Source organism: Camelus ferus, chromosome 6 (genome assembly GCF_009834535.1).
Source record: "Camelus ferus isolate YT-003-E chromosome 6, BCGSAC_Cfer_1.0, whole genome shotgun sequence".
In the NCBI taxonomy this organism is placed as follows: Eukaryota; Metazoa; Chordata; class Mammalia; order Artiodactyla; family Camelidae; genus Camelus; species Camelus ferus.
In genome coordinates, this window is record NC_045701.1 from 43,994,288 (window position 1) to 44,020,835 (window position 26,548).

Consider the following 26,548-nt stretch of genomic DNA (forward strand, 5'->3'; position numbering starts at 1 on the left):
CTAGAATAAGCTGTATGATGGCATGGTTTTTTGATTACTGCTATATCCCCCTAATGATAGACTACATTAACAAAAGGAATACAAAAACCACACGATCATCTCAGTAAATGAAGAAGAAAGCATTTGGCAAAATTCAACATCCATTCATGATAAAAACTGTCACTGAAGTGGGTATAGAGCAAACATATCTCAACATAATAGAAGCCATTTATGATGAATCCACAGCCAACATAGTACTCAAGAGTGAAAAGCTGAAAGCCTTGCTAAATTCAGGAACAAGACAAAGATGCCTATTCTCACTATTTGTAATCAACATAGGATTGGAAGTCTTAGCCATGGCAATCAAACAAGAGAAGGAAGTAAAAGGTAACCAAATTGGAAGGGAAGAGATAAAACTGTCATTATTTGCAGAGGACAGGATACTCTATATAGAGAATCCGTAAGTCTCTACACAAAAACTTTTAGAATGAATGAATTCAGCAAGGCATTAGGATACAAGATCAATATACAGAAATCTGTTGCATTTCTTTATGCTAACGATGAAATATCAGAAAGAGAAAGTAAAAAAAAAATCCTATTTAGAAGTTTCGTCAAAAAAAAAAACTAGGAATAAACTTAACAAAGGAGGTGAAAGACCTATTTCCTGAAATATATAAAACATCGATAAAGGAAACTGAAGATGATTCAAAGAAATGGAACTATATCCCATTCTCTTGGATTGGAAGAATTAATATTGTTAAAATGGCCATACTACCCAAAACAATCTACAGATTTAATGTGATTCCTATTAAAACACCCAAGACATTTTTCACAGAACTAGAACAGATAATTCTAAAATTTATATGAAATCACAAAAGACCCAGAACTGCCAAAGCAACTCTGAGGAAAAAGAGCAAAGCTGGAGGCATAACCCTTTCAGACTTCAGACAATACTACAAAGTTACAGTAATCAAAACAGCATAGTAATGGCATAAAAACAGACATATAAGTCAATGGAACAGAATAGAGAGCCCAGAAATAAACCCACGCACTTACAGTCAATTAATCTACAACAAAAGAGGCAAGAATATATAATGAAGAAAAGATAGTCTCTTTCTTACAGACATAGAAAACAAACTTATGTTACTAAAGGGGAAAGGGGGAGGGGAAGGATAAATTATGAGTTTGAGATTAACAGATACACTATAAATATAAAAATAGATAAACGCAGGGAACTCTGTTCAACATCTTGTAATAACCTATAATGGAAAAAAATCTGAAATATGTATATGTGTGTATATACATATATATATGTATATGTGTGTATGTATATGTATATATATATATACATACACACATACATATATATATACACACATATAAAAAACTGAATCAACTTTGCTGTATACCTGAAACTAGCACAATACTGTAAGTCAACAATATTTCAAATTAAAAAAAAAAAAAGACAGTCTCTTCAATAAGCGGTGTTGGGAAAGCTGGACAGCTACACATAAATCAATGGAATTAAAACATTCCCTCACACCATATACAAAAGTAAACATAAAATGGTTTAAAGACCTAAATATAAGACATGACAGCAAAAATCTCCTAGAAGAGAACACAATCAAAACATTCTTTGACATAAATCATAGTAATATTTTCTTAGATCAGTCTCCCAAGGCAAAAGAAATAAAAGCAAAAATAGACAAGTGGAACCTAATCAAACTTGAAAGCTTTTCCACAGCAAAGAAAACCAATAACAAAATAAACAGATAACCTACAGAATGGGAGGAAATATTTGCGAATGATATGACAGACAAGGGATTAATTTCCAAAATATACAAACAGCTCATACAAATCAATATCAAAAAAAAAACACAATAAAAAAACAGGCAGAAGATAGAAATAGATATTTCTCCAAAGAAAACATACAGACAGCCAACAGGTACAAGAAAAGATGCTCAACATCGCTAATTATTAAAGAAATACAAATAAAACCACAATGTGCTGTCACCTCACACTAGTCAGAATGGCTCACACCTCACACTAGTCAGAATGGCTATCATCAGTCTACAAATAATAAATGCTGGAAAGGCTGTGGAGAAATGGGAACCCTCCTACACTGCTGGTAGGAAAGTAAATTGGTGCAGCCACTATGGAAAACAGTATGGAGGTTCCTTAAAAAACTAAAAATAGAGCTACCATATATGATCCAGCAATCTCACTCTTGGGTATGTATCCAGAAAAGATGAAAACTCTAATTCGAAAAGGTACATGCACTTCAATGTTCCTAGCAGTGGTATTTATAACAGCCAAGACATGGAAACAACCCAAGTGCCAATAACAGCCAACTGGTTTAAGATGTGGCATATATATACATATAATGGGATATTACTCAGCCATAAAACAGAATGAAATATTGCCACTTGCAGCAACATGGACTGACTTAGACAATACACTAAGTGAAATGAGGCAGAGAAAGGCAAATATTATACGATATCACTTATATGTGGAATCTAAAAAAATAATACAAATGAATCTATATACAAAATAGAAACAGACTCACAGACATAGAAAACAAACTTATGGTTACCAAAGGGGAAAGACAAGGGGGTAGGGATAAATTGGAAGTATGGGATTAATGGATACAAACTACTATACATAAAATAGATAAGCATTAAGTTATTGTACAGTACAGGGAACTTATATCCGGTATTTTTTAATAACGTACAATGGAAAATAATCTAAAAAAATACAACTGGATCATTGCTGTACACCTGAAACTATCACAATATCACAGTAAATCAACTATACTGCAATAAAAAATAAATTAAAAAAACACACACAACCAAATATGTATATAAAAATTTTACCGAAAAGAGACACCTAATTTTTTTTCAGTATAAGAACTTCCCTATGACTCAAGCAACCATCACAATTTTTTATAGCCTTTTATAAAAACCTATACATATAGATTCAGTGTGTTAGTTTGAACAACTCTTTAAAAACAGTATTAACTACTTATAAGCTTAAGAAATATTCCTCAAGGTCTAACTTCAGAGGGCTGAAAACTCTTCATCTTTCTTGGGAATTTCTGTTGAACTTTAGTATAACTGAGACCCAAAGGCTTCTGATATCTTGGACATAATGACTTTTTCTCTCTTCTGTGTTTCAGAATTGGCAAACTTTATCTGTGGCCGTAACTGTAGTATGTTTCATTTCAGAGGATCCAAAATTATTTAAAGTAATAAGTAGCAGCAGTGGAAAAATGCAAAACACAGCCACCTTAAGTAGAATTAATACAGCAAAGTTTAATTGAATATGGGAAAGGAGAATGAATACATAAGAACTTGGTACTTTAAAAAGATGCACTTGAAAAGGTTAAGTCTTTCCCAATGCTGTAAAGGAGCTCATAAAATGCAACTTTTTCCTTTTCTAAACTAATAAAAGCTAGAACATTCTACATCACTGCATGAAATTCTTTCAGGTCTATTCTAATCTTCTTAGTCCATGTTCAACATCAAATGTGTTTACATTCACATAATTCTTTTTGATAATACATTTCCTCCCCTCACAAATGCTAATAACCACAGCCAAATCAAACAAACAAAACAAACTTTAGAAAAATGCTGTCCAATAGAACTTGCTGCCATGATGGAAATGCCCTATTCTATGCTATCCAATATGGTATAAATTTGAAATGTGGCTAGTGCAAATAACTAAATCTTTAATTTTATTTAAGTAATTAAAATTTAAATAGCTGTATGTGGCTAGTGACTAGTGGCACAGCTTTAGAGATTCTAGAAGTAAGTCATGGGCCTATAATAGTATTCCTTATTAGCTTTATTAGGATCCATTAACTGAAAGTGATTTCCCAGAATTTGCTTTACAAATTCACTTAATCAATTACCATCTAAGAATTACCATCATCCTCAAATCCCAGAAGTTACACAAAAAAGGTTTATTTAAATATGACTGACATTTAAAATTGTTATTAAACATATTATTAAAAGATAATTTTAACAGTACTAAGGACAAGAAAACTGAGTGAGTCTTAGAAATGATGATAGATACTTGATTCTTCCTTTTCTCTTTCTACATCCAAGCAGCAAGTCTTCTTGGCTCTACTTCCAAAATATATTTCAAATCCATCCACTTTTTTTCATCTTTTTCTCCATCATACTCCAAGCTACCAGCCTAGATTATTCCAACAGCTTCCCTTCAGTCTCCCTGCTGCCTCTCCTGTTCACTCTTAAAATTCATTCATCACACAGCACCAATGAGATTGTCTTAAAATGTAAATTTAGATCACATTACTCTTGTCCTTAAAATTTTTTCAATGACTTCCATTCTCAGAGTATAGTCCAAATTTCTTTCCACAAGCCCACATAGCCAACCCCTTTCCTTCCTTCCTCTATATCTCAGAGCTCATTGTGACACCGCTCTCAACCTCAGTTGCATGGTCCTGCCATACTTTCTTTCCTACTGCTGCAACAGGCCAGCAATTTGTCTGGCCTAAGGCCATGGTGCTTAGTGTTTTTTCTTCCTGGAATGCCATTTGCTCAGATAGATGAGTGACTTGTCATTCGTGCTGCAGCTCAAATGTCCTTTTCAGAAGAGGATTTTCCTCATCACTCTATCTCATGTTGCCACCTAGTCACTATTATATAGCCCTCTTTTATTTTCAGATTTTCTTTTATTTTCACAACTGAAACAATCTTCCTTTTATTTGTTTACTTGTTTCTGTCTTTCCTGTCTAGAATGTTGAATCCATGGGAAGGGAGAGCTTGTCTTCACTGCTTGGCACATAGTATGCTCTCAATATTTGGAGGAAAAAAACAGATTTTTTATAACTATCTCTTAGGTGGCATATATATTGAACAAATTGGGCGAAGTCTTACACGTCTGCCTCAGAAACTAACATGTTAAAATGGAAATAATTTACTTACTTGACTCAAAAGCTGCTTAACAGCTTCAATTAACACAGAAGAAATATTTCACTTTGACAATCTTTTGTTGGGTTTTATCTCTTATCCTCTATCTATCAGTTCTCAGTCTCCAGTTGTTAGTCTCCTCCCTTCTCAATGACCTTGAAGCTATCTCTACGGAACCACTTTTATTTGTCAGTTATCAGAGGAGTCTGTTGGGTATGGTATCTTTTCTCTAAAGGCAACTATTTCTTGGGCAGTGAGGACTGGTCAGTCTCAAATATATTTTAATACATGTATTCTGTAAATGGGCTTCTTTAAGCAAATAATAAAAGTAAGCTTTCAAAAGTGAAATGCTACTATTACATGTATTTACTACCCTGTCATACAAAAGTATGACACAGTAATGGTACTACCTTGTTTCAAGACAAATAAGGTTAAGGTTGTTGGACATAATACTTTCAAGACACTTCTTACCATCTTAGATAGTAATATAAAATGTCCAAAGAATTTTAAATCTATTTTAAGATATATTTTTAAACTGCATTATCAGCTGTTGGGTCTTGGTAGACTGATGTTGAGAAAACAATACAAAGGTAAGACTTTTTTTCACTGCATGTGCCAAATCAGCAGAGCAAATCTAAGAATTATTAATAGATCTTCTACTACGAAGAGGGTATATAAGCAGGCACAGCATGAAATCGGTCAATCTACATACATATAGTTAATACTTGTAACCCAGAATTTTAACAAGAAAATCATCCTCATCCAAAATCTCTTTGGCCTGCAACAGTATTCATCTTTTAAAAAAGTACTGCCCCCAATTTAGCATTTCATTCAAAAAAGGCTTATGCAAGATATTTGTATGGTCCAGAAAAGCATGAGCCAGATGATGACAATGCACCTATCCCTACTGTTTACAAACAAGTATTTTTAATGACTGAGTCTATTGGCCATTATCATAAATCTTATCGTCTACAAACTCTTATTTTTCCTAAGGAGTCTGAAATACAGCATTTTAATAGGCAGTATTCAACTTGACAACCAGGTTAAATCCTAAAAATGCATATTTAAATTTGTTGTTTTAAATTTTTAAGTACAATTTCTTGCAGCACAATTATAGAAGTAATTCAGCCAATTTAACCTCTAATACAGTTGAATGAGTACTCACTGTATTTCTGTTCTTACTGTTGATCAAGAAGGTAAGTATCCTAGTCCCCTGTAGAGAAGGGAGCTCTGAAGCTAGAGGACTGTATTCTACCTTCTGAGAGGCATTTTTGCACCTCTTTGATCCTCATCAGTTGTTCTTAACACCTAATATATCCGTAAAGTGGGTATAGTTACTCTGAGAGTACTCGTGCATATGAAACCCAGGAATCAAGAAAAACAAAATGCCAATTATCCTCTCAGAACAGTACCCCTGAAAAGTTCCCACAATTCAAGGTTATGGTTTTAGTTCTTTTCCTTAGAAACATGAAAATAACTGGAACACAACAAAATAACAGTTTGAATTGTATGAATTATACAAAGGATTCAGTACAAAGCCTGGAAGAATAACGCTTGTGATCTCGTAGGTTTCATAACCCCCATTTTCTACTTATAAAATGGTAGAAATCATTATGCAAAAAACCCACTGTATTTAACTTGGAAATGCAAAGAACAGCGTCAAATGTTGATTCTTCTCATTGGTTATTAAATTTTATAGTTTAAGAAAGCCAAAAAACACTAAATGAAGTTGAGTCTTCATAGAATTTGGGTCTGACGTTTCAGTAATTATGAAAGGAAATAAGAATAGACTATCAGAGTTACCAAATAAACAACTTGGTTGAAAGCATTTACTTCTTTCCAAACATACAAAGACTATTTATAGGGTGGCCTCACAGACAAGTAGATTGAGATGCTAATAAAATTGGTAGGTACACTTGTATATATCAATTATACCTCAATACAGCTGAAAAAAAAGTGGTAGGGGTCAAGAAGGGAGAGAGAAGAATCAAACAACAAAGCAAAGATGGTATCACACTATTTTGCCTATATAATCTTATCCATTCAAACAATCAACTAGTTGTTAAAACACTTAAAAGGAACTAGGCACTTTGCAAGGAGTGTTCTTATTTGGACAAAAGGCATGCATTTTTAAATGACTGCTCAGAACTGCTATCTGATCTCAGAAAAATATAACCGATACTTGCTGAAATCACCCTCCTCCCCTCTTCTGGGCCCCACTCTTGGTCTCATCCGTAGTTAGTGCTCACTGACTCTGAATCTCTTTAACTTCTGGGTTTCTGGGTCAGTTGGGCCTCTAGCCATACATTCACCTCTGACAAAAGTCTCCAACTTGATCAAGACCAATTTAAAGCCTCAAACAGCCTCTCTTTCCACATAAAAAAATCAAAGTAAGGAAATGAAATGGCTTGGTGTGAAAAGGTGGGGAAATATATAGCCCACTGGAATGATGGAGTTATGCTCCAGATACAACTTGGAGCTATATGCTCCTTTTGATTCAGACACAGAATTAAGAATATATATCTCACCTAGCAATAAACCAGGACCTTCACTCCTCCCTGTACAACATATTAATTGCAAAAGGAAGGACACTGCTTTTAGAGAAAAACAATGCTGTATGACGTGCACATCACTTCACCCTGTTAAGTTATCAGTTTCTTTTCTATAAAATAGAGATGATAATAGCTGTCCTGACTAATTCACAGGGTCACTGAAAGGATCAAATAAGATAGTGAACGTGAAAGTGCTCCTAAACTGCTAAACTATTATTCCTATGTAAGTTGCTCCTTTTTTTGAACTTTTGAATTTTCTTCTAATTCGTAGTTTAACTGTAAGGTTAGTTAGAATAACCAGATTCAGAAAATCTAAATTAATAGGATTTTGGAGAGGACAACAGACAAGTAATGGAAAATACTGATTAGGACAATGGCCCAAAACAGAGCGAGTTAGTCCCCGAATTACAGTAAAGTCCTAATGCAAAACCAGGACAGTTGGGGCTCACTCTTTGCAGACACTGGCCAGCTCCCCCAACACTCATGTTGTACTGTGATACTTTTAGGTGAATCACTGGGGACAAGCTGAGTCTTGAGGTGCAAAAGGGGAGGGGCTTCCAATCCTGAGGATCAGCTGTTCCCCAATCCCTTTGAACAACCACTCCTCCTACTCTTCGTGCCTGGCCTAGTTAATCAAAACTATTCGCGGTAAGAAAATGGCTGTTTAAAGATTTTTTTTTTTGGTGGGGGGAGAGTCTCGTAACTATGAGAAACCAGTAGCATACTTACTCCTTCTCCTACCACGAACTACTCTGAATGAACAGATTCAGAGTCAAAACAAACAAACAAAAAAACCCAAAAAACAAAATACGTGTTGTTTTGTTTCTCCTAAGACTCATTCACAGGCCTCACACTTCAAGCTTCAGCTTTTCCACATCTGTAAATGAAGAATGACGGCGCTGTCAACTCCATCCCACCGCCACCTAAAGGAAGAATGAGACAGTGCCTGGAAGGCTCCAGGAGTGCTATCTGATAAACACCAAGTCCATCCTTGTTTAAAAAGTATCGTCATGAGTTCCGTTATGCCCTCCCGCCTCAAGGAAATCTCCAGATTTAGAACTGACATCCCCACTCACCGAAAAAAGCAACGCCGGGCGTATCCGCACTGAATCTATTTCGAGGTGAGAGGAAGGAGGCGACCTTGCGCCCCAGGAAAGGAGGAGGGGGAAGAGGAGGTTGGATGGAGAGTCCAAGAAGAGCCTACCTGTTGTTTCTGATGCTGACCAGCACGCAGAGCACCAGCTCTAAGTAGGTGCGCAGCACTTCCAGCCAACGGGTAGAGAGCTGCAGGGCATCGACTTCTTCCCCGCCCCTCCCGTTGTCCGCGCTGCCTCCATCGCCCGGGCCGCTGCCGCCGCCGCCGCCGCCGCTCAGGTAATTCTCGGCGGCGAACTCAACGCGCAGCTCTCGCACGAACCAGCCGCACTTGCGCATGAGGAATTCGAGCCGTGGTTGCTCCGCGGGCGAGACGCGGAGGCAGATGCGGAGCTGGGGCCAGAGAGCCGGATAGAAGAGGCACTCGCGCCAGTGCGAGCAGGAGGCCGAGGCCCGCAGCCGGTCGGGCGCGGACAGGAAGGAGAAGATGTGCACGATCAGCTCGCTAGGCAGCGACGCGGCGCCTGCCGCCTGCCCGCACAGAGCCATCCGGCCCCGCCGACGGCTGCCGGCCCCCGGTCGCCCCCGCAGTCCCCGGAGCAGCCCCCGCAGCCGTCGCAGCTGCTGCAGCCGCAGCCGCTGCCGCCGCCACCGCGCCACCCGGGCGGCCCCGGCTCGGGTTCGGGCTCCGGGCGGTCGGGGCTGCGGCACTGACAAGAACAACAACATCAATGACAAGGAAGAAGGGGGCGGAACCGTCGTGGGTCTCGACGGAACCAAGTGCAGCACAAGTTGAGGAGAGGGGGAAAGGCCTCTGCGAAGGTGGCCTCCAGATAGTCAGTCTCTGGCCTCTCAGACTCGACTCACGGGCGTCCGAGGCCTACACATTCAATAACTCCAAAACCCTTGCTGGTACTGGTTCAGGGCCCGGAAGCGGCAGGACTTATTGTAAGGAAACGGCAGCCCTCCCCGCACCTGGAGGCGGAGGCAGAGCGGTGGTAGGACCTGAGTTTGACGTCACCGGTGGTGGGAGGAGCCCAGCGCGACCCGGCGCGACTTCCGGAAGAAGGAAGCGCCTGGTTGCCGGTAGGGAAGGTAGGCGCGGCACGTGACCCCTGACTCACGCAGGCCGGCGGGGCGGGGCGGGAGGCGCTGGTGATTCCCGCAATGGGCGCCCCCTCCCGTTTCGCGCAGACCGCTGAGTTCCGTCAAGTCTGTAAGTGGGTTAACCCGGGCTCTCAGGCGGTAGAAGTGGCGGAACTCGAGTCATTGCGAGGGGTCTTGACGCTTCTCATTCTACGTTTCTCTGTTGCTGGGCTGAGGACTCAGAGCCGAAGTGCTCGCTTGGGTCTTCTGAGCCTCCCACCTGCCCAGAGTACTGTTGAGAGCTGAGAGAGAGTCGCCCAGGAAGGGGAGCGGGCGCACTCGCGGGCGGAGCCGCAGTGCTGGGTCGGGAGAGCGGGAGCGCGCCGCCGGACGGCGGAGAGGCCGCACTGGGGCCGCAAGCGGACCTTCCCCCTCGGGGGGACCGCACAGGTCGACCTCCGCGCACACCTGGTGTGTGGGGAAGGAGTGAGGACAGCGCCACCCTTTGGGTTTAGAGCGAGAGAAGAAAAAAAGGCGAATGAGTTAGATCTGCTGGTTGGTTATCAGCCTCTTCTCCAGGGTTTGAGGGAGCCTCTCAGTTCCCGGTTCTAAGATTTATTAAAGGCCCTAGTTGTACAGAAGCTGGCGGTTATGGTAAAGGTTTTCTTTAGCTTGGCGCCCCTGACTTCAGAGAGGGATTTTCCAGTGTCCCTTAACTTCGTCACAACTTGGGAAGTAGTTAACTGATTGTGAGGGGCAGTGAAGTCAGAAAGGAAAAAAGTGATTTTATGTAATAATTGAGGATCGCTTTAGTGAGGGTGCCGCCTCAAAGCCTGAACTATGATCTTGGAACAGCCTTGTTTTCTGTGGTTAACTCCAAGAAGCTGTTCTACTGTATATTTTTAGTTCTTTGAAGATAAAACTCTGCATTCATGATGTTTAGATACCTCTTGGTGCCTTGCTCATACCACGTTGCCAATAATTTGTGTTGTTACTTCTGAGTTATCTTCATTTTAGTACCTGTTAAAAAAAAAACCTCATTCTTGGTAGGTCACTTTTCTGAACCTCTTGTCTGCAAGAGCTTTTTCTATGGAGTTATTATTATATCTTATGAATGAGTTAATGAGCACTATTGGAAGCAGCAGTGAATTAGGAAGTTGAGATTTGGATTTAAGTTTTTAATTTTTTAAACTCATTGAAATATTTTGAACTGAACCATGGACATCTAGATCTCCCACTTCTGTACGCATCTCTGTAAAATAAAAATATTATCACACTTAAGATAAATAACTTATTGTTATCCAATCACCCATCTTCAAATTTATCTAGTTATGTCCCGAATGTTCTTTATAGCCGTTTTGTCCAAGCCAGGATCCAATTAAGGACCACACTTGTTTTTGTTGTATTTCAAGTCTTTTAATCCAGAATAGTCACCCCAACACACACTTTTTTTTTTTTTGTCTCTCTGATAAGCTAAAGAGAGGGGGCTTATTGTCCCTTAGGATAGCTCCCTTTCTGTAATTGTTTGACTACATTTTCTTGGTGTTTAGCTTACTCCTCTAGTCCCTGAATTTCTAATAGACCTGGAATTAATGATAAAGGCTTAATTAGGTTCATAATTTCTCTCCGTATAAAGTTCTGTGTTTTGTTTTTCTTTTAAAACAAAGTAATCTGTGAGATGTTGTTTTCTACAAATGTCCTACTCCCCCATCAACCATTCGCTTAATGGCCTTAACAGTAATTGATAATTCTTACCTGAATTATAATTTTATTATGGGTTGCAAAATGATAATTACTAAGTCTTTCATTCCATCTACATTTATTAATTTGCATTCTCTGGATAAGAGAGGCTTTCTTTCACAAACTGTTACCCTGAAATACAGCTTCTATTTGAAAAGCAGAAAAAAATGCTTAGTTCTTTTTATTACTAATGTTGAAAGTAAATTATATGGCCTCAAAGAGTAGTGAATGAGTTTTTCTAGCTCTTTTCTGATCATCATGTTCTCATGGATTTTTGTTATGTTTTAGTAAATCAGTCTTTTTGATTCTCAAATTTTGATACTTGTAAAACACCTCTCAAAGCATTCTGTGTAATTATTATTATAATTAAAACAATTTCTTGAGCATTTTTAGTAGAGGTGATGCTGAACTGGGTGGGAAGGTGAGGCTGAATTTTGATCTTCATTCTTTTTTGCTTTCGTCATGATCTACCTGATGACATTTAAACAAGTTGCTTAACTCTTTGGGGCTTCCCTTTCTTCATCTATACAAGTAGAGACTTTTGGCAAGGTTCTCTGCAGCTCTGGTGTTCTCTTAAAAAAAAAGATTTTATTAGGTACTATTTTTCATATATAATTCATTCATTTCAAGTATACACATCCTCAATCTAATAATTTTATTAAGTGGTACAACCATCACTGTAAATCAGTTTTAGAACATTTTCATCCCTTTAATAAGATTCAACGTGCCCATTTACAGTGAATCCCCACTCCTACTTCCAGGCAACCGCTAAGGCACTCTCTGTCTTTATAAATTTGCCTTTTCTGAATATTTGATATAAATGGAATCATACAATATGTGATCTCTTGTGTCTGGCTTCTTTCACTTAGCGTAATGTTTTTGAGGTTCATCCATAATGCAGCATGTCATTAATCTATTCCTTTATATTGCTGAATAATATTCCATTTTCTTTATTTCTTTATTTTTGATCTACCCATTTACTAGTTGATTAACATTTAGGTTTCTAGTTTTTGGCTATTATGAATACCACTTCTATAGATATTCATGTGCAAGTCTTTTGTGGACATATATTTTCACTTCTCTTGGGTAAGTGCCTAGAAGTAAAATTGATGGGTTGTATGATAGTTCTATGTATAACTTTTGTAGAGACTTCCAAACTTTTCCAAAGTGACTGTGTCATTTTACAGTCCCACCAGCAATGTACAAAGGTTCCCAGTCTTCTCTTTAATGATCTGGAGATATGCTATGATTGATTTTAGATTGATATTTTCCTTTATCTTAGTGTTTTACTAGCAACAAACTGCCTTCTCCTTGGGTATCATTAATAATTAATCTTTAATTACTAGGAATAGTTCCTAAAGGAAATAAAAATACAAATGGTCTCCAACTCATAAGTGGTTTCACTTGTGATTTTTCAACTTTACAGTGGTGTGAAAGTGATATACATTCAGTAGAAACCATACTGAGAATTTTGAAATTTGATCTTTTCCCAGGCTAGTGATATGTAGTCTGATACTCTCTCGTGATGCTGGACAGTGGCTGTGAGCCACAGCTCCCAGTTGGCCCCACGATCTTGAGAGTAAACAACCAATACACTTAAATCCATTCTGTTTTTCACTTTCAGTGCAGTAAGCAATAAGTTACAAGCGATAATTCAACATTTTATTATAATATAGGTTTTGTGTTAGGTGATTAGCCAGCTGTAGGCTAATGTAAGTTTAGCATGAGCATGTTTAAGATAGGCTAGGCTAAGTGATGAAGTTTGGTAGGTTAGATATATTAAATGCATTTTTGACTTATGATATTTTCAACTTATGAAGGATTTATTGGGATGTAACCTTATTATAAGTCAAGAAAGACCTCTATGTCAATCAGCTGTAAAATAAAATTCAGCTTCTTCATGTTGTTTTGGGATTTTTAAAATTTCATCTAATTTTCACATTAAATGAAGGATTGTAGAAATACTATTGTTAATGATAATGAGCTAAGACGTGAGTTAATAAGATATGGTCTTGGTCAGTTACAATTAAAAACTAAATTTCAATGGTGGCAGACAGTTTGCTTATTTTATTAAGCCAACATCGTTAATATTAATCCATTAAATATTGAATATATATATTCTAAGCATGTTAAAGGAGTTAGATTATTTCTCTTGGCATTTATTATACTAGATAAACTATAAATTTTGGTAAATTATTTTTGATAAGGTTACAAAACTGCCTTCTTTAGAGGACAGAATGAAATCACATTTTGTGATATTATAATGTCTGAGCTATGAGTCAAAGTGTGGGAGGAAGTACTGACGCTATGAAGCACATAAGTACTCAGTAGTACTAAGCTCCTGGTTCCAAAAGTGGCATATTGTCACTATAGCAACTACCCATACTTATTTGGATTTGAAACCCAGGCAACGAATGATGGATAAGAGTATAACATCAAGATGAATATGTACCCTGGTGGGTTGATGTGTGTGCCTGCTGATGGTCAAGGATTTGTTCCATTTTTCTTGTTATGTTTATTATGATTGATTATAGAGATATCTTAATTCTTGTTAATATATTTTTCTGGAAAGAAACATTCAGTATTCTTATGTTCTTCCTTTTCTAACATGCTAAGCTTAGTGCTTTTTCCAGTTTGGTTATTAGCATATTAAATACATTTTTACTGTAGCTTTCTCTCCATTATTGTTTGGCAAGTTGGCAAACAGTATAAAAAACATAACTTTTATTATGCTAAATCACTTGAAATTTTATAACAGAAATAAACCTGTGATGCAGTTCAATAAACATTCAAATTGCCTATATTCAAACATTTTTTGAAAGAATTTTTTTTTCTGAGCAGGATCTGAGTTTCAGACACTGTTGGCAGGTAGAGATGACATAACTTCCTTCCAATTATCTATTAGCTGCATTCAGAAATTTACTTAGAGGCACAGGAGCCTTTTGGGAGAATAGAACTGGGAACTTGATTCTTTCTCTCCATCCTTGTCTGCCGAATTGGAATGGTTCCTAGAGGTCATGTTGCAGGAAAAAGAAATGAAGGGAACTTGTCTTTAGGGAAAGTCTGCACTGGTGAGCTGGGTATAGGACAAAGGATCAGGTCATTGTTTTTTCTTTCCTAGTTGCACCATGTTGCTAATGTAAGAAATGATCTTAACCAAGCCACTCACAAGTTGATTGTGCAGGTTTGTGAACTGGAAAATCTATAGCAATAAAGATGTTATAGCTTATATCCTAAGGGAGCAACAAGAGAAGAATTGAGTCCTGATAATATGGCAGGTAGTGGGGAGGACTGTGGCTTACCAGAGGATACTTCTAATGGGAAACTGGGCTCTGTGTTTCCAGATTTCCTAAGTTCTCAAGAGAACCTGAAATACTAATTTTTTTTAAGCATGAAATGTCCTGATTGTCAGCTTTCACATTAAAAATATTCTGTGAGCCAAACAAAACCAGATTTAGTGTGCAGGTCATCAGGTCACAACTTCTTAACCAAGGAGCTCTTATACATGTAGTCTGGGGCCACTTTGTGTTCCAAGAGCTAAGCCTGCTAGCTAATTCCTGTGTTTTAAGTCCACTCAGAGAGGTACATTTTTCATTCCTCCCTTTCAGAGTTTAAAGAAAAAAAGAAAAAGAGATTTAACTTAAATGTTTTATAGCATTACTGTTTTCTTACCTTTTATTTAAGAGGATGGATGTTTTTAGAGGTACTGTCTTAAAGTAAAAATTAAAAACTGAATATTGCTATCTTAATGCCATTGATTCAACCAATAAGTTTCCTTGATTTGTAGTCAAAATCAGTAACTGGCTGACTTTTATTATCTTGGTTGGAGTTGTACCGCTTATATTACATATAAGCAGTCTCCCACAGTGGGGCTCACAGGACTGTTACTCCAAGGGCACTGTCTCTAAGCAATCGTTTTAATTGGGTTTCTTTAGTTGCTTAACTAGCTTAGGTAATGAGGGGATTTTTTTTTTCTTTCTATTTTTTTTTAATAGATACTTTAGGGAGTTTGGAGGACATCCATAGACATGCATTAGAGCACACCTAAACCTCACAGGTACTAGATGGGGAACTCAAAACAGGAACTAAGAGTTCCATCTATCTCTCTCCTTCTCACTAGACTTCCTTTGAGTTTTCATTTTGCATAGGGACCAACTACTGGCGCTTAGCAGTCTACATGATCTTCTAATTCAAGCATCCACTTTCATTTGCAAATTTGTTTTGTCTCTAGTTGAAATTCTTGTGACAATCTGACTGGGTTATTTTTGGAAGATAAGACACAAAAAAGTTGATGGCATTCCTATTAGATTGGCTGCTTTAAGGTAAAGTGTACTGCCCTAGTCCAATTAGCTAAATTTAGGAGGATGGAGTAATGTGCTGAATGCTTTGGACAGATGGATGTGGGGATTTGGGTGAAGAGAGGAAGGAACTTTGTTTAGAACAGGAATCACTCTGAAATCTATGTAGTAGAGTAGATACCATGGCTCAGTGACTTTTTATCCAGAGAGGCCTACAACTCTGTGTTGAACAAAAATGGCCTAAGCTGACAAATGATCTTTTAAATAGTTGTTGAGTAGTGTTCAGTTTCTTTGGCTTCCCTTCCTCTTGGAATACCCACCAGACTTCCAGTTCATACTAGCTGAATAGCCATGAGACTCTGTCATGAAGAGATATATTTTAAAATTTCAATTACTGCAATATTTTCATTGCCAAATTTAATATTTAATCCTTTAGGAAAATCTCTTATACCTGTAAGTGCTGAAAAGGTAAAGTGAAGTGATTATTTTCACACAATAAACATCAATTGGAGTGTTGCTTTTGACAGAGGTGGGGAACTAGGGAACCAAAATTCGGACTTACTATCTAGCGAATTCTTTAAAAGTTTAAATTTTACCTAGGCCTGAGGAGATACTTTTGCTTGAGTAATGGGAAGTTATCCCAAGGGAACAGAAGTCCCAGACCTGATCTAAATTTGTTTGACCGTATTGCTTGAGGGTCTCACCTGCTTAATCTTGTTGGGCCACATTGTTTGAGGGTCCTGCCTGCTGAATTTTGTTTCTGCAAAGTGCTCCCTCCACCACGGAGCAGAACAGCGGGAAGTATGAGCAGAGGAATGAGTGCAAAAAGGACAGCCAATGAGAAGAAGACAAGCAGCCACAAAGAACAGAGAAAAGAACTCAGCTGAGACCCCAAGGGTGGGAGTTCGTAGGTCAAACCACCTGGGCTTAGGGCATCCCTGCTCGAGCACCGTTTTTTCCTTTCCCTTGAGCAATAAGCAGCCTTTCACTCTGTCTTTCTGCCTTAGCTGCAAATTCTTTCCAGCCAGAAGGCAAGAACCCATCTTTTGTGGGAATCCCTATTTTAAGGGGGAGTCTTTCATCTGCTAACACTTTTCTCTAGGGCAAAAAAATTTCACTTAATATGCCAACTCTAATCAGTTTTGGAGGTGGAGTATTGTGTTCAGACGGATTTTGGATTTTGAGATTGTTCTCTTGTCCTACTGGGAAGAGTGTCATGTTTGATTTGTGGTGTCTGCCATGGTTGGAATGAATTGTTGACCTGAGTGACCTGGATTTTTCTCTCTGTAGTTTGGGTTAATTACTTTTTAAATGATATAATATATGTGTTCATTTTCTACTTTCCTTTTTTTGTACCTATACACTCTTCAGTGGGTAGTAGTCTTGGTAATTCCTTATGTTGTGATTAACAGCAGATCAGTTAAGTAATAAATTTTATAAGTAAGTTTTTTCATGTTAAGAATTTTTAAAAATCACAATAATATTAAGTAAATTTCTAAATGTAAAAATTCATCACCTCTTAACTACATTCTCTAGGAATGTGAACTTCTTCACTTAAATTGAATATTAATGGGAAAGTCATACTTTTGCACCATGAGGAAGATATAACCAATTTTCCATCCACTTGAAGGATACAGGGTTTCTTCCATGGTATTCAGTTTATATACAGGAAGATTCTCTCAACTCTAAAATCTAGCCTTTAGGCAATAAGTTTCTAATAGAAATTCATTACTTTTTTTCTTAATTAGAGTTATACATGAACATGGTAACAAAAAATGTAGTACAAGAGTACTTCTGATGAAAAGCAACAATTTTTCATTCCTTGCCTACCCCTAGAAACAAACATTTGAACTTTTTTGGTGTTTGCTCTTTAGGTAACTTTTAATTAAATGCTTTTACCCCATCTCGTTGGCTGATTAAACATCTTTGTTTATTCCCTTTTATAAAAGATGAAGACTTAGTTCAGCTACTCCCCTTTCCCTTCTCCATCTTTCTACCAATATTTGATAGTTAATTATATTTTTTTAGTTTTTCTCTTGGTTCTTTTATATATATATGTATATACTTTATATATTTATATAAATATATATATATATATACTTGAGGTAACACTGATTTAAAACATTATATAAATGTCATGTGTACAACATAATTTGACGACTTTATGCCTATAGCATGCTCATCACCAAAAGTCTAGTTTCCATCTGTCACCATACAGTTGACTCTCTTTATCCATTATGTCTTGCCCTCATTCCCCTTCCCTTCTGGTAGTCATCAGTCTGTTCTCTGTATCTACATGTGTGTTTTTATTTTATTTTGTTTCTTTATTTTTTAAAAATATTTCACGTATGAGTGAAATCATACAGTGTTTATCTTTCTCTCTCTGACCTATTCACTTGGCATAATACTCTCAAGGTCCATCTGTGTTATGGAGGTGGCAAAATTTAATCTTTTAAAATTTCTTAGTTCTTAATATTATCAGCTTTTGTTGCATAGCACTCACAATCTTTTGTGTACAAGAGTGTGGATTATGGCAGATTAGGTAACTGTTCAACTGATACTTCTTGATCTTGCACCTTACTTTGGGCAAAAGAACTTGGGCAAAAGTGACAGTGTACCAGTTTTGAGCCTATGTCATAAGAGGCATTGAATATTTCTACTTGCCACTTGGGGAACTTCTAGTCTTTGCATGATAAAACAAGCCCCAGGCATCTCTTGGCCACCATGGAGAAGATGTCAACTTGACCTACAGCCTGAAGCAGAGCTGCCCCAATTGATCTAAAGAATTTACTTCTAAGTGAGAAGTATATGCTTATTTTTTTGTATGTTACTGAGATTTTGTGTTTGCTTTTGCAGGAAAAAGTTGATTAATTAAAAAATGAGTATCTAAAAGTGGGGTGCTGCTGTAACTTAACATACATACATGTCATTGGCTTTGGGACTAGGTGGTAGTTAGCAGGAAAACTATTTTGGGGGCTGGAAAAATGGTGAACTGTGTTATAAAGTAGCAAAATACTTGAAAAAAATTGTTGTCTGTGGTGTTAGGGAAGACAGTTTAACTACTGAAGCTGCAGTAATACTGCTCAGTGGGCAGGGAGGTTTCAAGGCAGAATGTTGAAAGCATGAGCTGATTGCTGCTAGCTGTGCAGGATAAGGTACTGCAAAAATAATTCAATCTATCACATCTGACCTCTTGGTGACACTCATTTATGTCCCTCCCATTCCAACTACCTGGTTCTTCATGTTAGTATATATGTGTGATGGAACACGCCAGCTGTCAGGCTTTCCTGTAGTGTGGGGGATAGAAAGCTGTCAGGCTGCTGGTCTTCCAGATTCCACAAAGGGGAAGGCCTGGCTCTGTCACTAAAACCATAGCTTAAAGTTCATTTTTTCTGGTGATGTTTTTCCCTCCCTCCCTTTCTCTCCTTTTAGGAAAAGGGCTCTAATTAATAAGGATGCTAGTTGCCAAAACCAATAAACCTGAAAGTTTCAGTGGCTTAACAAAATAGCATTTAAATTTTTCATTTCTGTAGTAGTCGAGTGAGGTTTTTCTTCTCAGCAGGAAGCTTTCCTTCATGTGATATAGTACCCTGAATTCCTTCTGTCTTAAATTCCTTGTGATTCTCTGTCTTCTCCTAGCAGAAGGGGAAGAGAGAATGGAGAAAGCACTTCTTAACTGCCTTGTCAGGGAAATGACACATTACTGCTTACATTCCATTGGCTGAAACTAGTCAAAATGGTCACGCCTAGATACAAGGAAGTTCTGAAAAATGATGTTTTTGGCTAAGCAGTTACTTAGGGATAACTCTATATTATGGAAGGAGGTGTACGAATTTGGCAGCAGTTGCCCATTTTTGCCACAAAGCAGAGTTATCCTTTTTATTTTTGGCTAGAGGTAAATATTAGGCTCCTTGTATGCTTTGTGGGCAGAGGTGGAAGAGGAAGGCCGAGGTGGATTATTTATTTGGTATGGTTTTTCTGTATTCAAATCTTTAATCTCTGTTCTTAGCCACTCTTTTCACCTCTTTCCTAATGTCCTTTTGAGACAGTACCTCAGGTATCCCTGAGCCTAGAATCCCTCTAAGATTCTGGTGGACAGAGACATGAAGTCTCTAGGGTTCCAGTGGGCAGGTCAGCTTCCATCTCAATTGCAGCCCCCTCCTAGTGTGTTCTCCTCTGTTTAAGTTGTCAGGATACTCCGTTCCATTTTGTCTTTCAGAAATTTGTTGAATCTCTTGCTGGCCAGTGATCAGCTCTTTCCAGGCTGAATTTTTTTTTCACTGTTATACAGGCCTAGGTATCTGTACATTGTTTTTTTTTTAAGTTTTAGGAGTCAAGTGTAGTAAATATAGAATATCTTCAATTAGTACCTCTAATAGAATTTCAATTATTTTTTTTAATCCCTGCTTATTAAATAAAGATGCATTTACTGTCCACCATGTGCTGAGCACTTCTCCAGGCTCTGAAGGACATGCAAAAAGGTATAATATGTAATCCCTGCAAGTGTAGAATCCCCACCCACTCTGTTCCAACTTTGATTCCATTACAGGCCTACCTTTTTAGAACACTGATTCTATTATGGTATTTCTTTAGAAATTTTTGATGCTTTTTCCTTGCTCCTCTTTCTCTCTGTAAACCCTGCCTGGCTTTCAGTTCCCTGCCTATCAGTACTTGCCCCTCAAGTGAGAGCTATTCAGTTTATTGTGTCATCAACATGCCATGTCATTTCTCTCCTCTGTGCCTTTGTACTGCCTCTCTACTTTCGGAGTTACCATCTTTTTTATAACTGAGTAGATTTTAAATTTTGCCTGTTTGAAACATTTCTTTTTAAGTCAGCCTTTAAAAGGTTAGATTGTTGACCTATTGATATGTTGTTGCTTACTTTATTCTAGCTTTAATATGAAGCTAAATAAGTAAAATATAATGAATCAAAGAATAATAATTGATAATTGATAAAAATTATTTAGTTTTTTAATTTTTTTAAGCCTAAACAACATAAATTAATTTTCTCACAGTTCTGGAAGCCAGAAGTCTGAGATTAAGGTATCTTCAAAGTGATTTTCTTTGAGGCACCTCTCCTTGAATTGATGTCCTTCTTCTCTTTCTTTTTACATATGGTCTTTCTTCTGTGTGTCTGCGTCCTAATCTCCTTATAGGGACATCAGTGATATTGGATTTGGGCCACCTTAATGACCTCATTTAACCATAATCACGTATTTAATGTACCCTATATTTAACTATATATAGTCACATTCTGAGGTACTGAGAGTTAGGATTTCAATATATAAAATTTGTGGGAATAATTCCGCACATGAACCTGGGGTGTTTGAGGCTAGTTTATTTTATAGTTTTAATCACTCAGAATCCTAAGATGGTGGGTTTGCAACTCACAGCTTCAGTAGGGGAATTTGTACTTGTTCTCTTGGTAGAAATTGCTGCATCTGAAGAGAAGCTTTAGCATCTTACTTGACTCTGGTCTAATTATATTTCAGGACTACCATGAAGATATATTGAAAATTCTACCCCACTGGAGGAGTGCGATATCCCATTCAGTTGGTGATCTTCCAGCCATGGAAGTTGCTTACCAGCTCTGATTTTGAATGAACACAGTAAACACAATGATGAAAATGTCAATTAAAAATATCAATGAAAAAATTCTACTCTCCGTACTATGTGTCTGTTTCCCCATGTGTTCTGGCCTAGCAGATACCATCCACACATAGTTGTCTGTAGCTTTGTTTTGCCATACTGTTAAAAACAGTCTTAGTTAAAATCATCTTTTTTTTTTCTGTTCTGCCTTCACTTTGCCTTCAGCTCTTGTGGTATCTGGAGGGATTCTTCTGTCCTTTACCACACAGTTCCTTTGTCAGGAATTTCAGGATTTCCTCCAAGTTTGCAGTTATGTGTTTGAATTTCTTCCCTAATTTCAGCAAGGACTTTTTTCATTTTATATTTTACTACTTTTGTAATTTGGGTTGGTTCTTTTAAATTATTTATTTATTATTTTTTAAATTGAAGTGTAATTGATGTACAATATTATTGTTGTTTCAGGTGTACAACATACTGATTTGACATTTATATACATTACGAATTGATCAACACTATAAGTTTATTAACTAGATATACCATATGAATTTATTACAGTATTATCAACTGTATTCCCTGTGGTGAACATTATGTCCTGATATGTATAAGTGAAATCATATGGTATTTGTGTTTCTCTGACTTATTTCACTTAGCATAATACTCTACGTCCATCCGTTTCATGGGGGCTTGTCTTCCCAGTGCTGATCCTCCTGGCTGCGGAACCTGATGTGGGGCTCAGATCCCTCACTCAGTGGGGACCTCTGCGGTTGTGATATCCCTCCTAGTTGTGGGTTGCGGTGTGGGTTCTCTGCCCCTCCGGCCCATATTGTTGTGGCCTTTTCTTTGTATCCTTAATTGTAGAAAATCTGTTCTGCTGGTCTTCAAGTTGTTTTCAGAGACAGTTGTTCTACATGTGGTTGTAGTTTGGGTGTGTCCATGGGAGGAGGTGAGCTCAGGGTCTTCCTACTCTGTCAGCCATCTTGATTTAGATCCAATCTGATAAAAATTATTTTAAACTTAAAAGAAACCAAACTTGTTTTCACGTTGTTCTCTATTTTCTTTGTCAGTTTCATCTTGGACCAAAGCTTTGCCTCCTCGTTACTGAATTATAGTTATGTAAATTCAGAGACCTAGGATTAAAAAGAATATTGATGTAAACATTGCTCCTGGAGAATTAACATTTAGTTTATAGCACAAAATATGAGCTGAACTAGTTATTTTTTTATTGTGGTAAAATATGTATAACATAAAAGTTACCATTTTAAGCATACAGTTCAGTGGCATTAAGTACATCCACATTGTTGTGCCCCTACTATTACCACCATCCATCTCTAGAACGTCTTCATTTTTCTAAACTAAAACTCTATACCCATTAAACAGTCATTCCTCTTGTCCCTTCTCTACCCTGAACTAATTATTTTAAATTTACCTATTGTTGTGTTTGCTTACTTGTCTTGTTTGCTGTTGTTATAAATGAGTTGGAACTGGGCCATTTGCTGAGCAGGGTTGAATTACGTGTATAAAGAAGACTGAGCAGTTTGCCATTAGGTGGTTTCCTGGGTGACAGGGCCTTGTTGCATCATATTCTTTATTTTACATCCACGCTCCAATCCATTAAATGTGCAAAAGTACACAAGCTGTTTTTTAGTTTCAGAGATTCCAGGAAAATTCCTAATATTTATACAAGTGTGATAATTCTAAGTTAAGATTGAGCTGAAATACTGCTTCGATTTCACCTGAGATTTTTAGTACCTAAATGAACATATTTGCAAAATTATTAAACGTGAAAGTGGATGGTAGCTTGGATATTTTTTTAAAGCTGGGAGAAATTTTATATATATATAAAATATCTATATCTATATCTATATTTGAGATGTCCTGATTTTCTTTCTTTCTCTCTTTTTCCTTTTCTTTGTTATGTTCACTTGCACCTTTTCTTTCCCCTGCCCTATAAGGTTACCTAATTCTCATAGCTTTTGCTTTTAGACTTGTGCTTAGAAATCTCACCTTTTTCAGTTCAGTTATCTCTCTGTAAGAAAATAACCCCTGAGTCTATCCAGTTTACCCTTGAACAACATATGTTTGAACTGCGTGGATCCACATATACGTGGATTTTTTTCAATAGGAAATACTACAGTACTACACAATCTGTGGTTGTTTAAATCTGCAGGTGCAGAACCACAGATAGAGGAGGGCAAACTATGAAGTTATACACAAGTCTGTGACTAGGTGGCGGGTTTGCATCCCAACCCCCGTGTTGTTCAAGGGTCAACTATATTCTTAACTTCAGTCACAGTTCTTAATCTAGGACTTTTCTGAAAATGTCTCTTATATGGTCTGGTATTACCTCACACAAACTGTCTAATGTTGGACTTTACATTTTTCCGTCCACTTTAAACCCGTCCTCTTTTCTCTTTGTTTAAAGTGGCACTACTATTCTTGTCACTATCTAAGTGTGACACTTAGCGGTAGTCTGCTCTTCATGTCCCAATTTAACTAGTCACCAACTCCTACCAACTATTTCTATCTGTTATAATGATCATAATCACATGTGATCATTTCCATTTTTATTACACCCTCTCCAGGGGCCTGATAGCTGGTGCCTAGGTTACTGCAGTGGTCCCCTAATAACAGAATTTTCTCTTAAGTCCTTATACCACTGTTTTTTGTAACTCTCACATGAAAGTTGTGAATATCTATTTCGGATTAGTTAATTATGTCTCACTTTTGTCTTTTTCATCTTTGTATCCCCAGAAGCCTTGCATCGTAGTTGGTACTCAACAAATGCTTTTGAAAATATGGTATTCTAACTATAATTTCTTCTCCTTCTAATGTATTTCGACAGTATTATCAAGTTCTTTCATTTAACAAATACTTATTTAGTATTTTTTTATGTGATAAGGACTCTAAGCTGCTAAGGGTCTAGTAATCAACAATCATGTAAAAACAATGCTTCTGGTAGCTTCTGTTCTAGTGAGGTAGAGCAATGGCAGAGTAGCAAAATACATAATGTGTTAGATGGTGATAACTGCAAAGGAGAAAAAAATAAATGAAGAGGGGAGATAGGGAGTATTGAGGGTGAAAGGTTGACATTTTGTATAATGTGGCCAGGAAGGCCCTCCTGTAAAGGTGGCATTTGAGTAAAGACTTGAAGGAAGTGAGTGGAGAAGGCAGTGAATAGCTGGGAAAAGAGGGTCCAGCAAAAGGGAACAGCCAATGCAAAGGACCCCAAGTGCAAATGTGCCTGGCATGTTTGAATATTGGGGAGGAATAGAGTGAGCTGGAAGGTGGGTAGTAGGAGAGGTATGGAGTGGAAAAATACAGATTGAGCAGGGCCTTGTAGGACACAATTAGGAGCGTGGTTTTTTTCTCTGAATGAAATGTCTAGCCTTGGGAGGATTTTGAACTTACAAGTGGCATGATCTGGCTTACATGCTAACAGAATCACTGTGGCAACTCTAAATGAGGCAAGAGAGGAAGTGGGGAGATTAATTAGCAGCTTTGACACAAATCTTGGTCAGAGATAATAGTGGCTCAGACCTCAGTGACAGCAGTGGGAGTCGTGAGAGTTTTGTGATATAGTTGAAGTAGAGCCAACAGAATTTTCTGGTGGATTGGATGTGCAGCATGAGGGAGAAAGAAAAGCCAGGGATTATTTGAAGGTCTTTGGCCTGAGCAGCTAAAGAATAGAGTTGCCATTAACTGAGATACAGGTACCTCTGAGAGGAGCAGGTGTGGTAGTGGGTTTTCAGGAGTTAAGCTTTGGATGTGCTGAATTTGTGATTCCTTGCTTGACATCCAAGCAGAGCAAGACTGTCTAGGTTCACGTGGGTGTATTAGACTGAAGTTCAGGAAGGAGGTCCGAGAGTCATCAGTATTGAGGTAATATTTAAAACTATGAGACTGAGTCATCTGGTGAATGAATATAGAAAGAAGAGATAAAACTTGTTAAAATACTTTGCCCCACATTTCTGCTTAGTACATACTCTCAAAGGCTGCAAGTTTCACAGTCTCATAAAAATCTCATGTCAGTCACACTGGAGTACATATGTTGCATAAGATCTCCTTTTGTATTGCTGCCTTCCTATTTTTGCTCATCATTTTCCTTAGAATGTTTTCTTCTTTTTCCCCAACTTAAATCCATCTTTTTCCAAGCAGCTTTACCTTATTACCACAGAATGATCTATTTCTTTTTCAAATACTGATTATTCTATATCCTTTTGTGAAAGTCTGCATCTTTATTCTACCCATCCCCCTTATCTTGTCTGTATTGTGCAGTTCATCATATTTTTATGTGTCCTTTTTTTTTCCCCAATGAGCTAATGAGATTTATGGCAGGGACCATGATTTTTTCTCCCCATTTTAAAGAGCTGAAGTAGTTGATTTACAATGTTGTATTAGTTTCTGGTGTACAGTATAGTGATTCAGTTATACATGCATATATACATATACATGTTCTTTTTCATTATAAATTAGTGCAAATCATTGAATGTAGTTCCCTGTGCTACACACAACAGGACCTTGTTTGTATGTTCTGTACATAGTAGTTTGCATCTGCCAGTCCCAAACTCCCAATTTAACCCCCTCTTCCCCTGTAGTAACCATAATTTTATTTTCTATGGGACCATGATTTTTAATGTTTTCTATAGTGATCAGAACCCCAGTTCTGCTCCTCAGGGGATATCTTTGGAAAAACAGTCTTTCCAAACACTGGAAACTTGAAGGAAGCAAGGCTGTTCAGGAACATCTGGGCATTGATTCTCCTTTCTCCCATTAGATAAAGTTGTGGCCTTTTTGGCAGTCGGTTTGGCTCAAGAACCAGCAGGAACCCAGCTGTTTGTAATTTCTTCCCATTAAAGGGCATAGCTAGTGAGAGCCTGTTCTTCCCAAAATGGTGATGTAAGCCCTAAGCGTAAAAGAGAAGTGGAACCATAGCAGTTGAGCTTGCCAAATATCACAGGGCCCCACCTTGTCTTCTCACTGGTAGTGCATGACTCTAGAGGCCAATGGAAGCTATGATGAGATATGCTACATCTGTCCTTGCTCTTGGTGGCAGCCTCACTGCTGATAAGATTTTGGATCCTTGGCCAAGTAAGTCAGGAACTAAATGTAAACTTGTGTGTGTGTATGTTTTCTTCCCTCTAACTCATAGCTGATGGCTAACGTTTATTTAGGGCTTACCCTCTGTGGGCCAGTCACAGTTCTAATGCTCTACATGTGTTAACTCTCTTAATCCTCATGACATCATGTGAATTAGCCATTTCAGCATATAGCCATT

The 26,548-nt window shown here is 37.8% G+C and overlaps 1 protein-coding gene and 1 long non-coding RNA gene across 16 annotated transcripts in view; one reads left to right on the top strand and one right to left on the bottom strand.

The window, feature by feature from the left end:
* FBXO33 (F-box protein 33) overlaps nucleotides 1–9,570 on the bottom strand; it is a 29,694-nt gene extending 20,124 nt beyond the window's left edge. Inside the window, exon 1 of the mRNA XM_006187928.3 lies at nucleotides 8,670–9,570. Within this exon, the coding sequence (XP_006187990.2) occupies nucleotides 8,670–9,289 (620 nt within the window). The 5' untranslated portion in view covers nucleotides 9,290–9,570. The remainder of the gene's footprint in view (nucleotides 1–8,669) is intronic.
* A 16,285-nt stretch (nucleotides 9,571–25,855) lies between these two features.
* LOC116664242 overlaps nucleotides 25,856–26,548 on the top strand; it is a 546,043-nt gene continuing 545,350 nt past the window's right edge. For all 15 annotated transcript variants that reach the window (XR_004320658.1, XR_004320649.1, XR_004320646.1 and 12 more), the window contains exon 1: nucleotides 25,856–26,361. This is a non-coding gene — a long non-coding RNA (uncharacterized LOC116664242). The remainder of the gene's footprint in view (nucleotides 26,362–26,548) is intronic.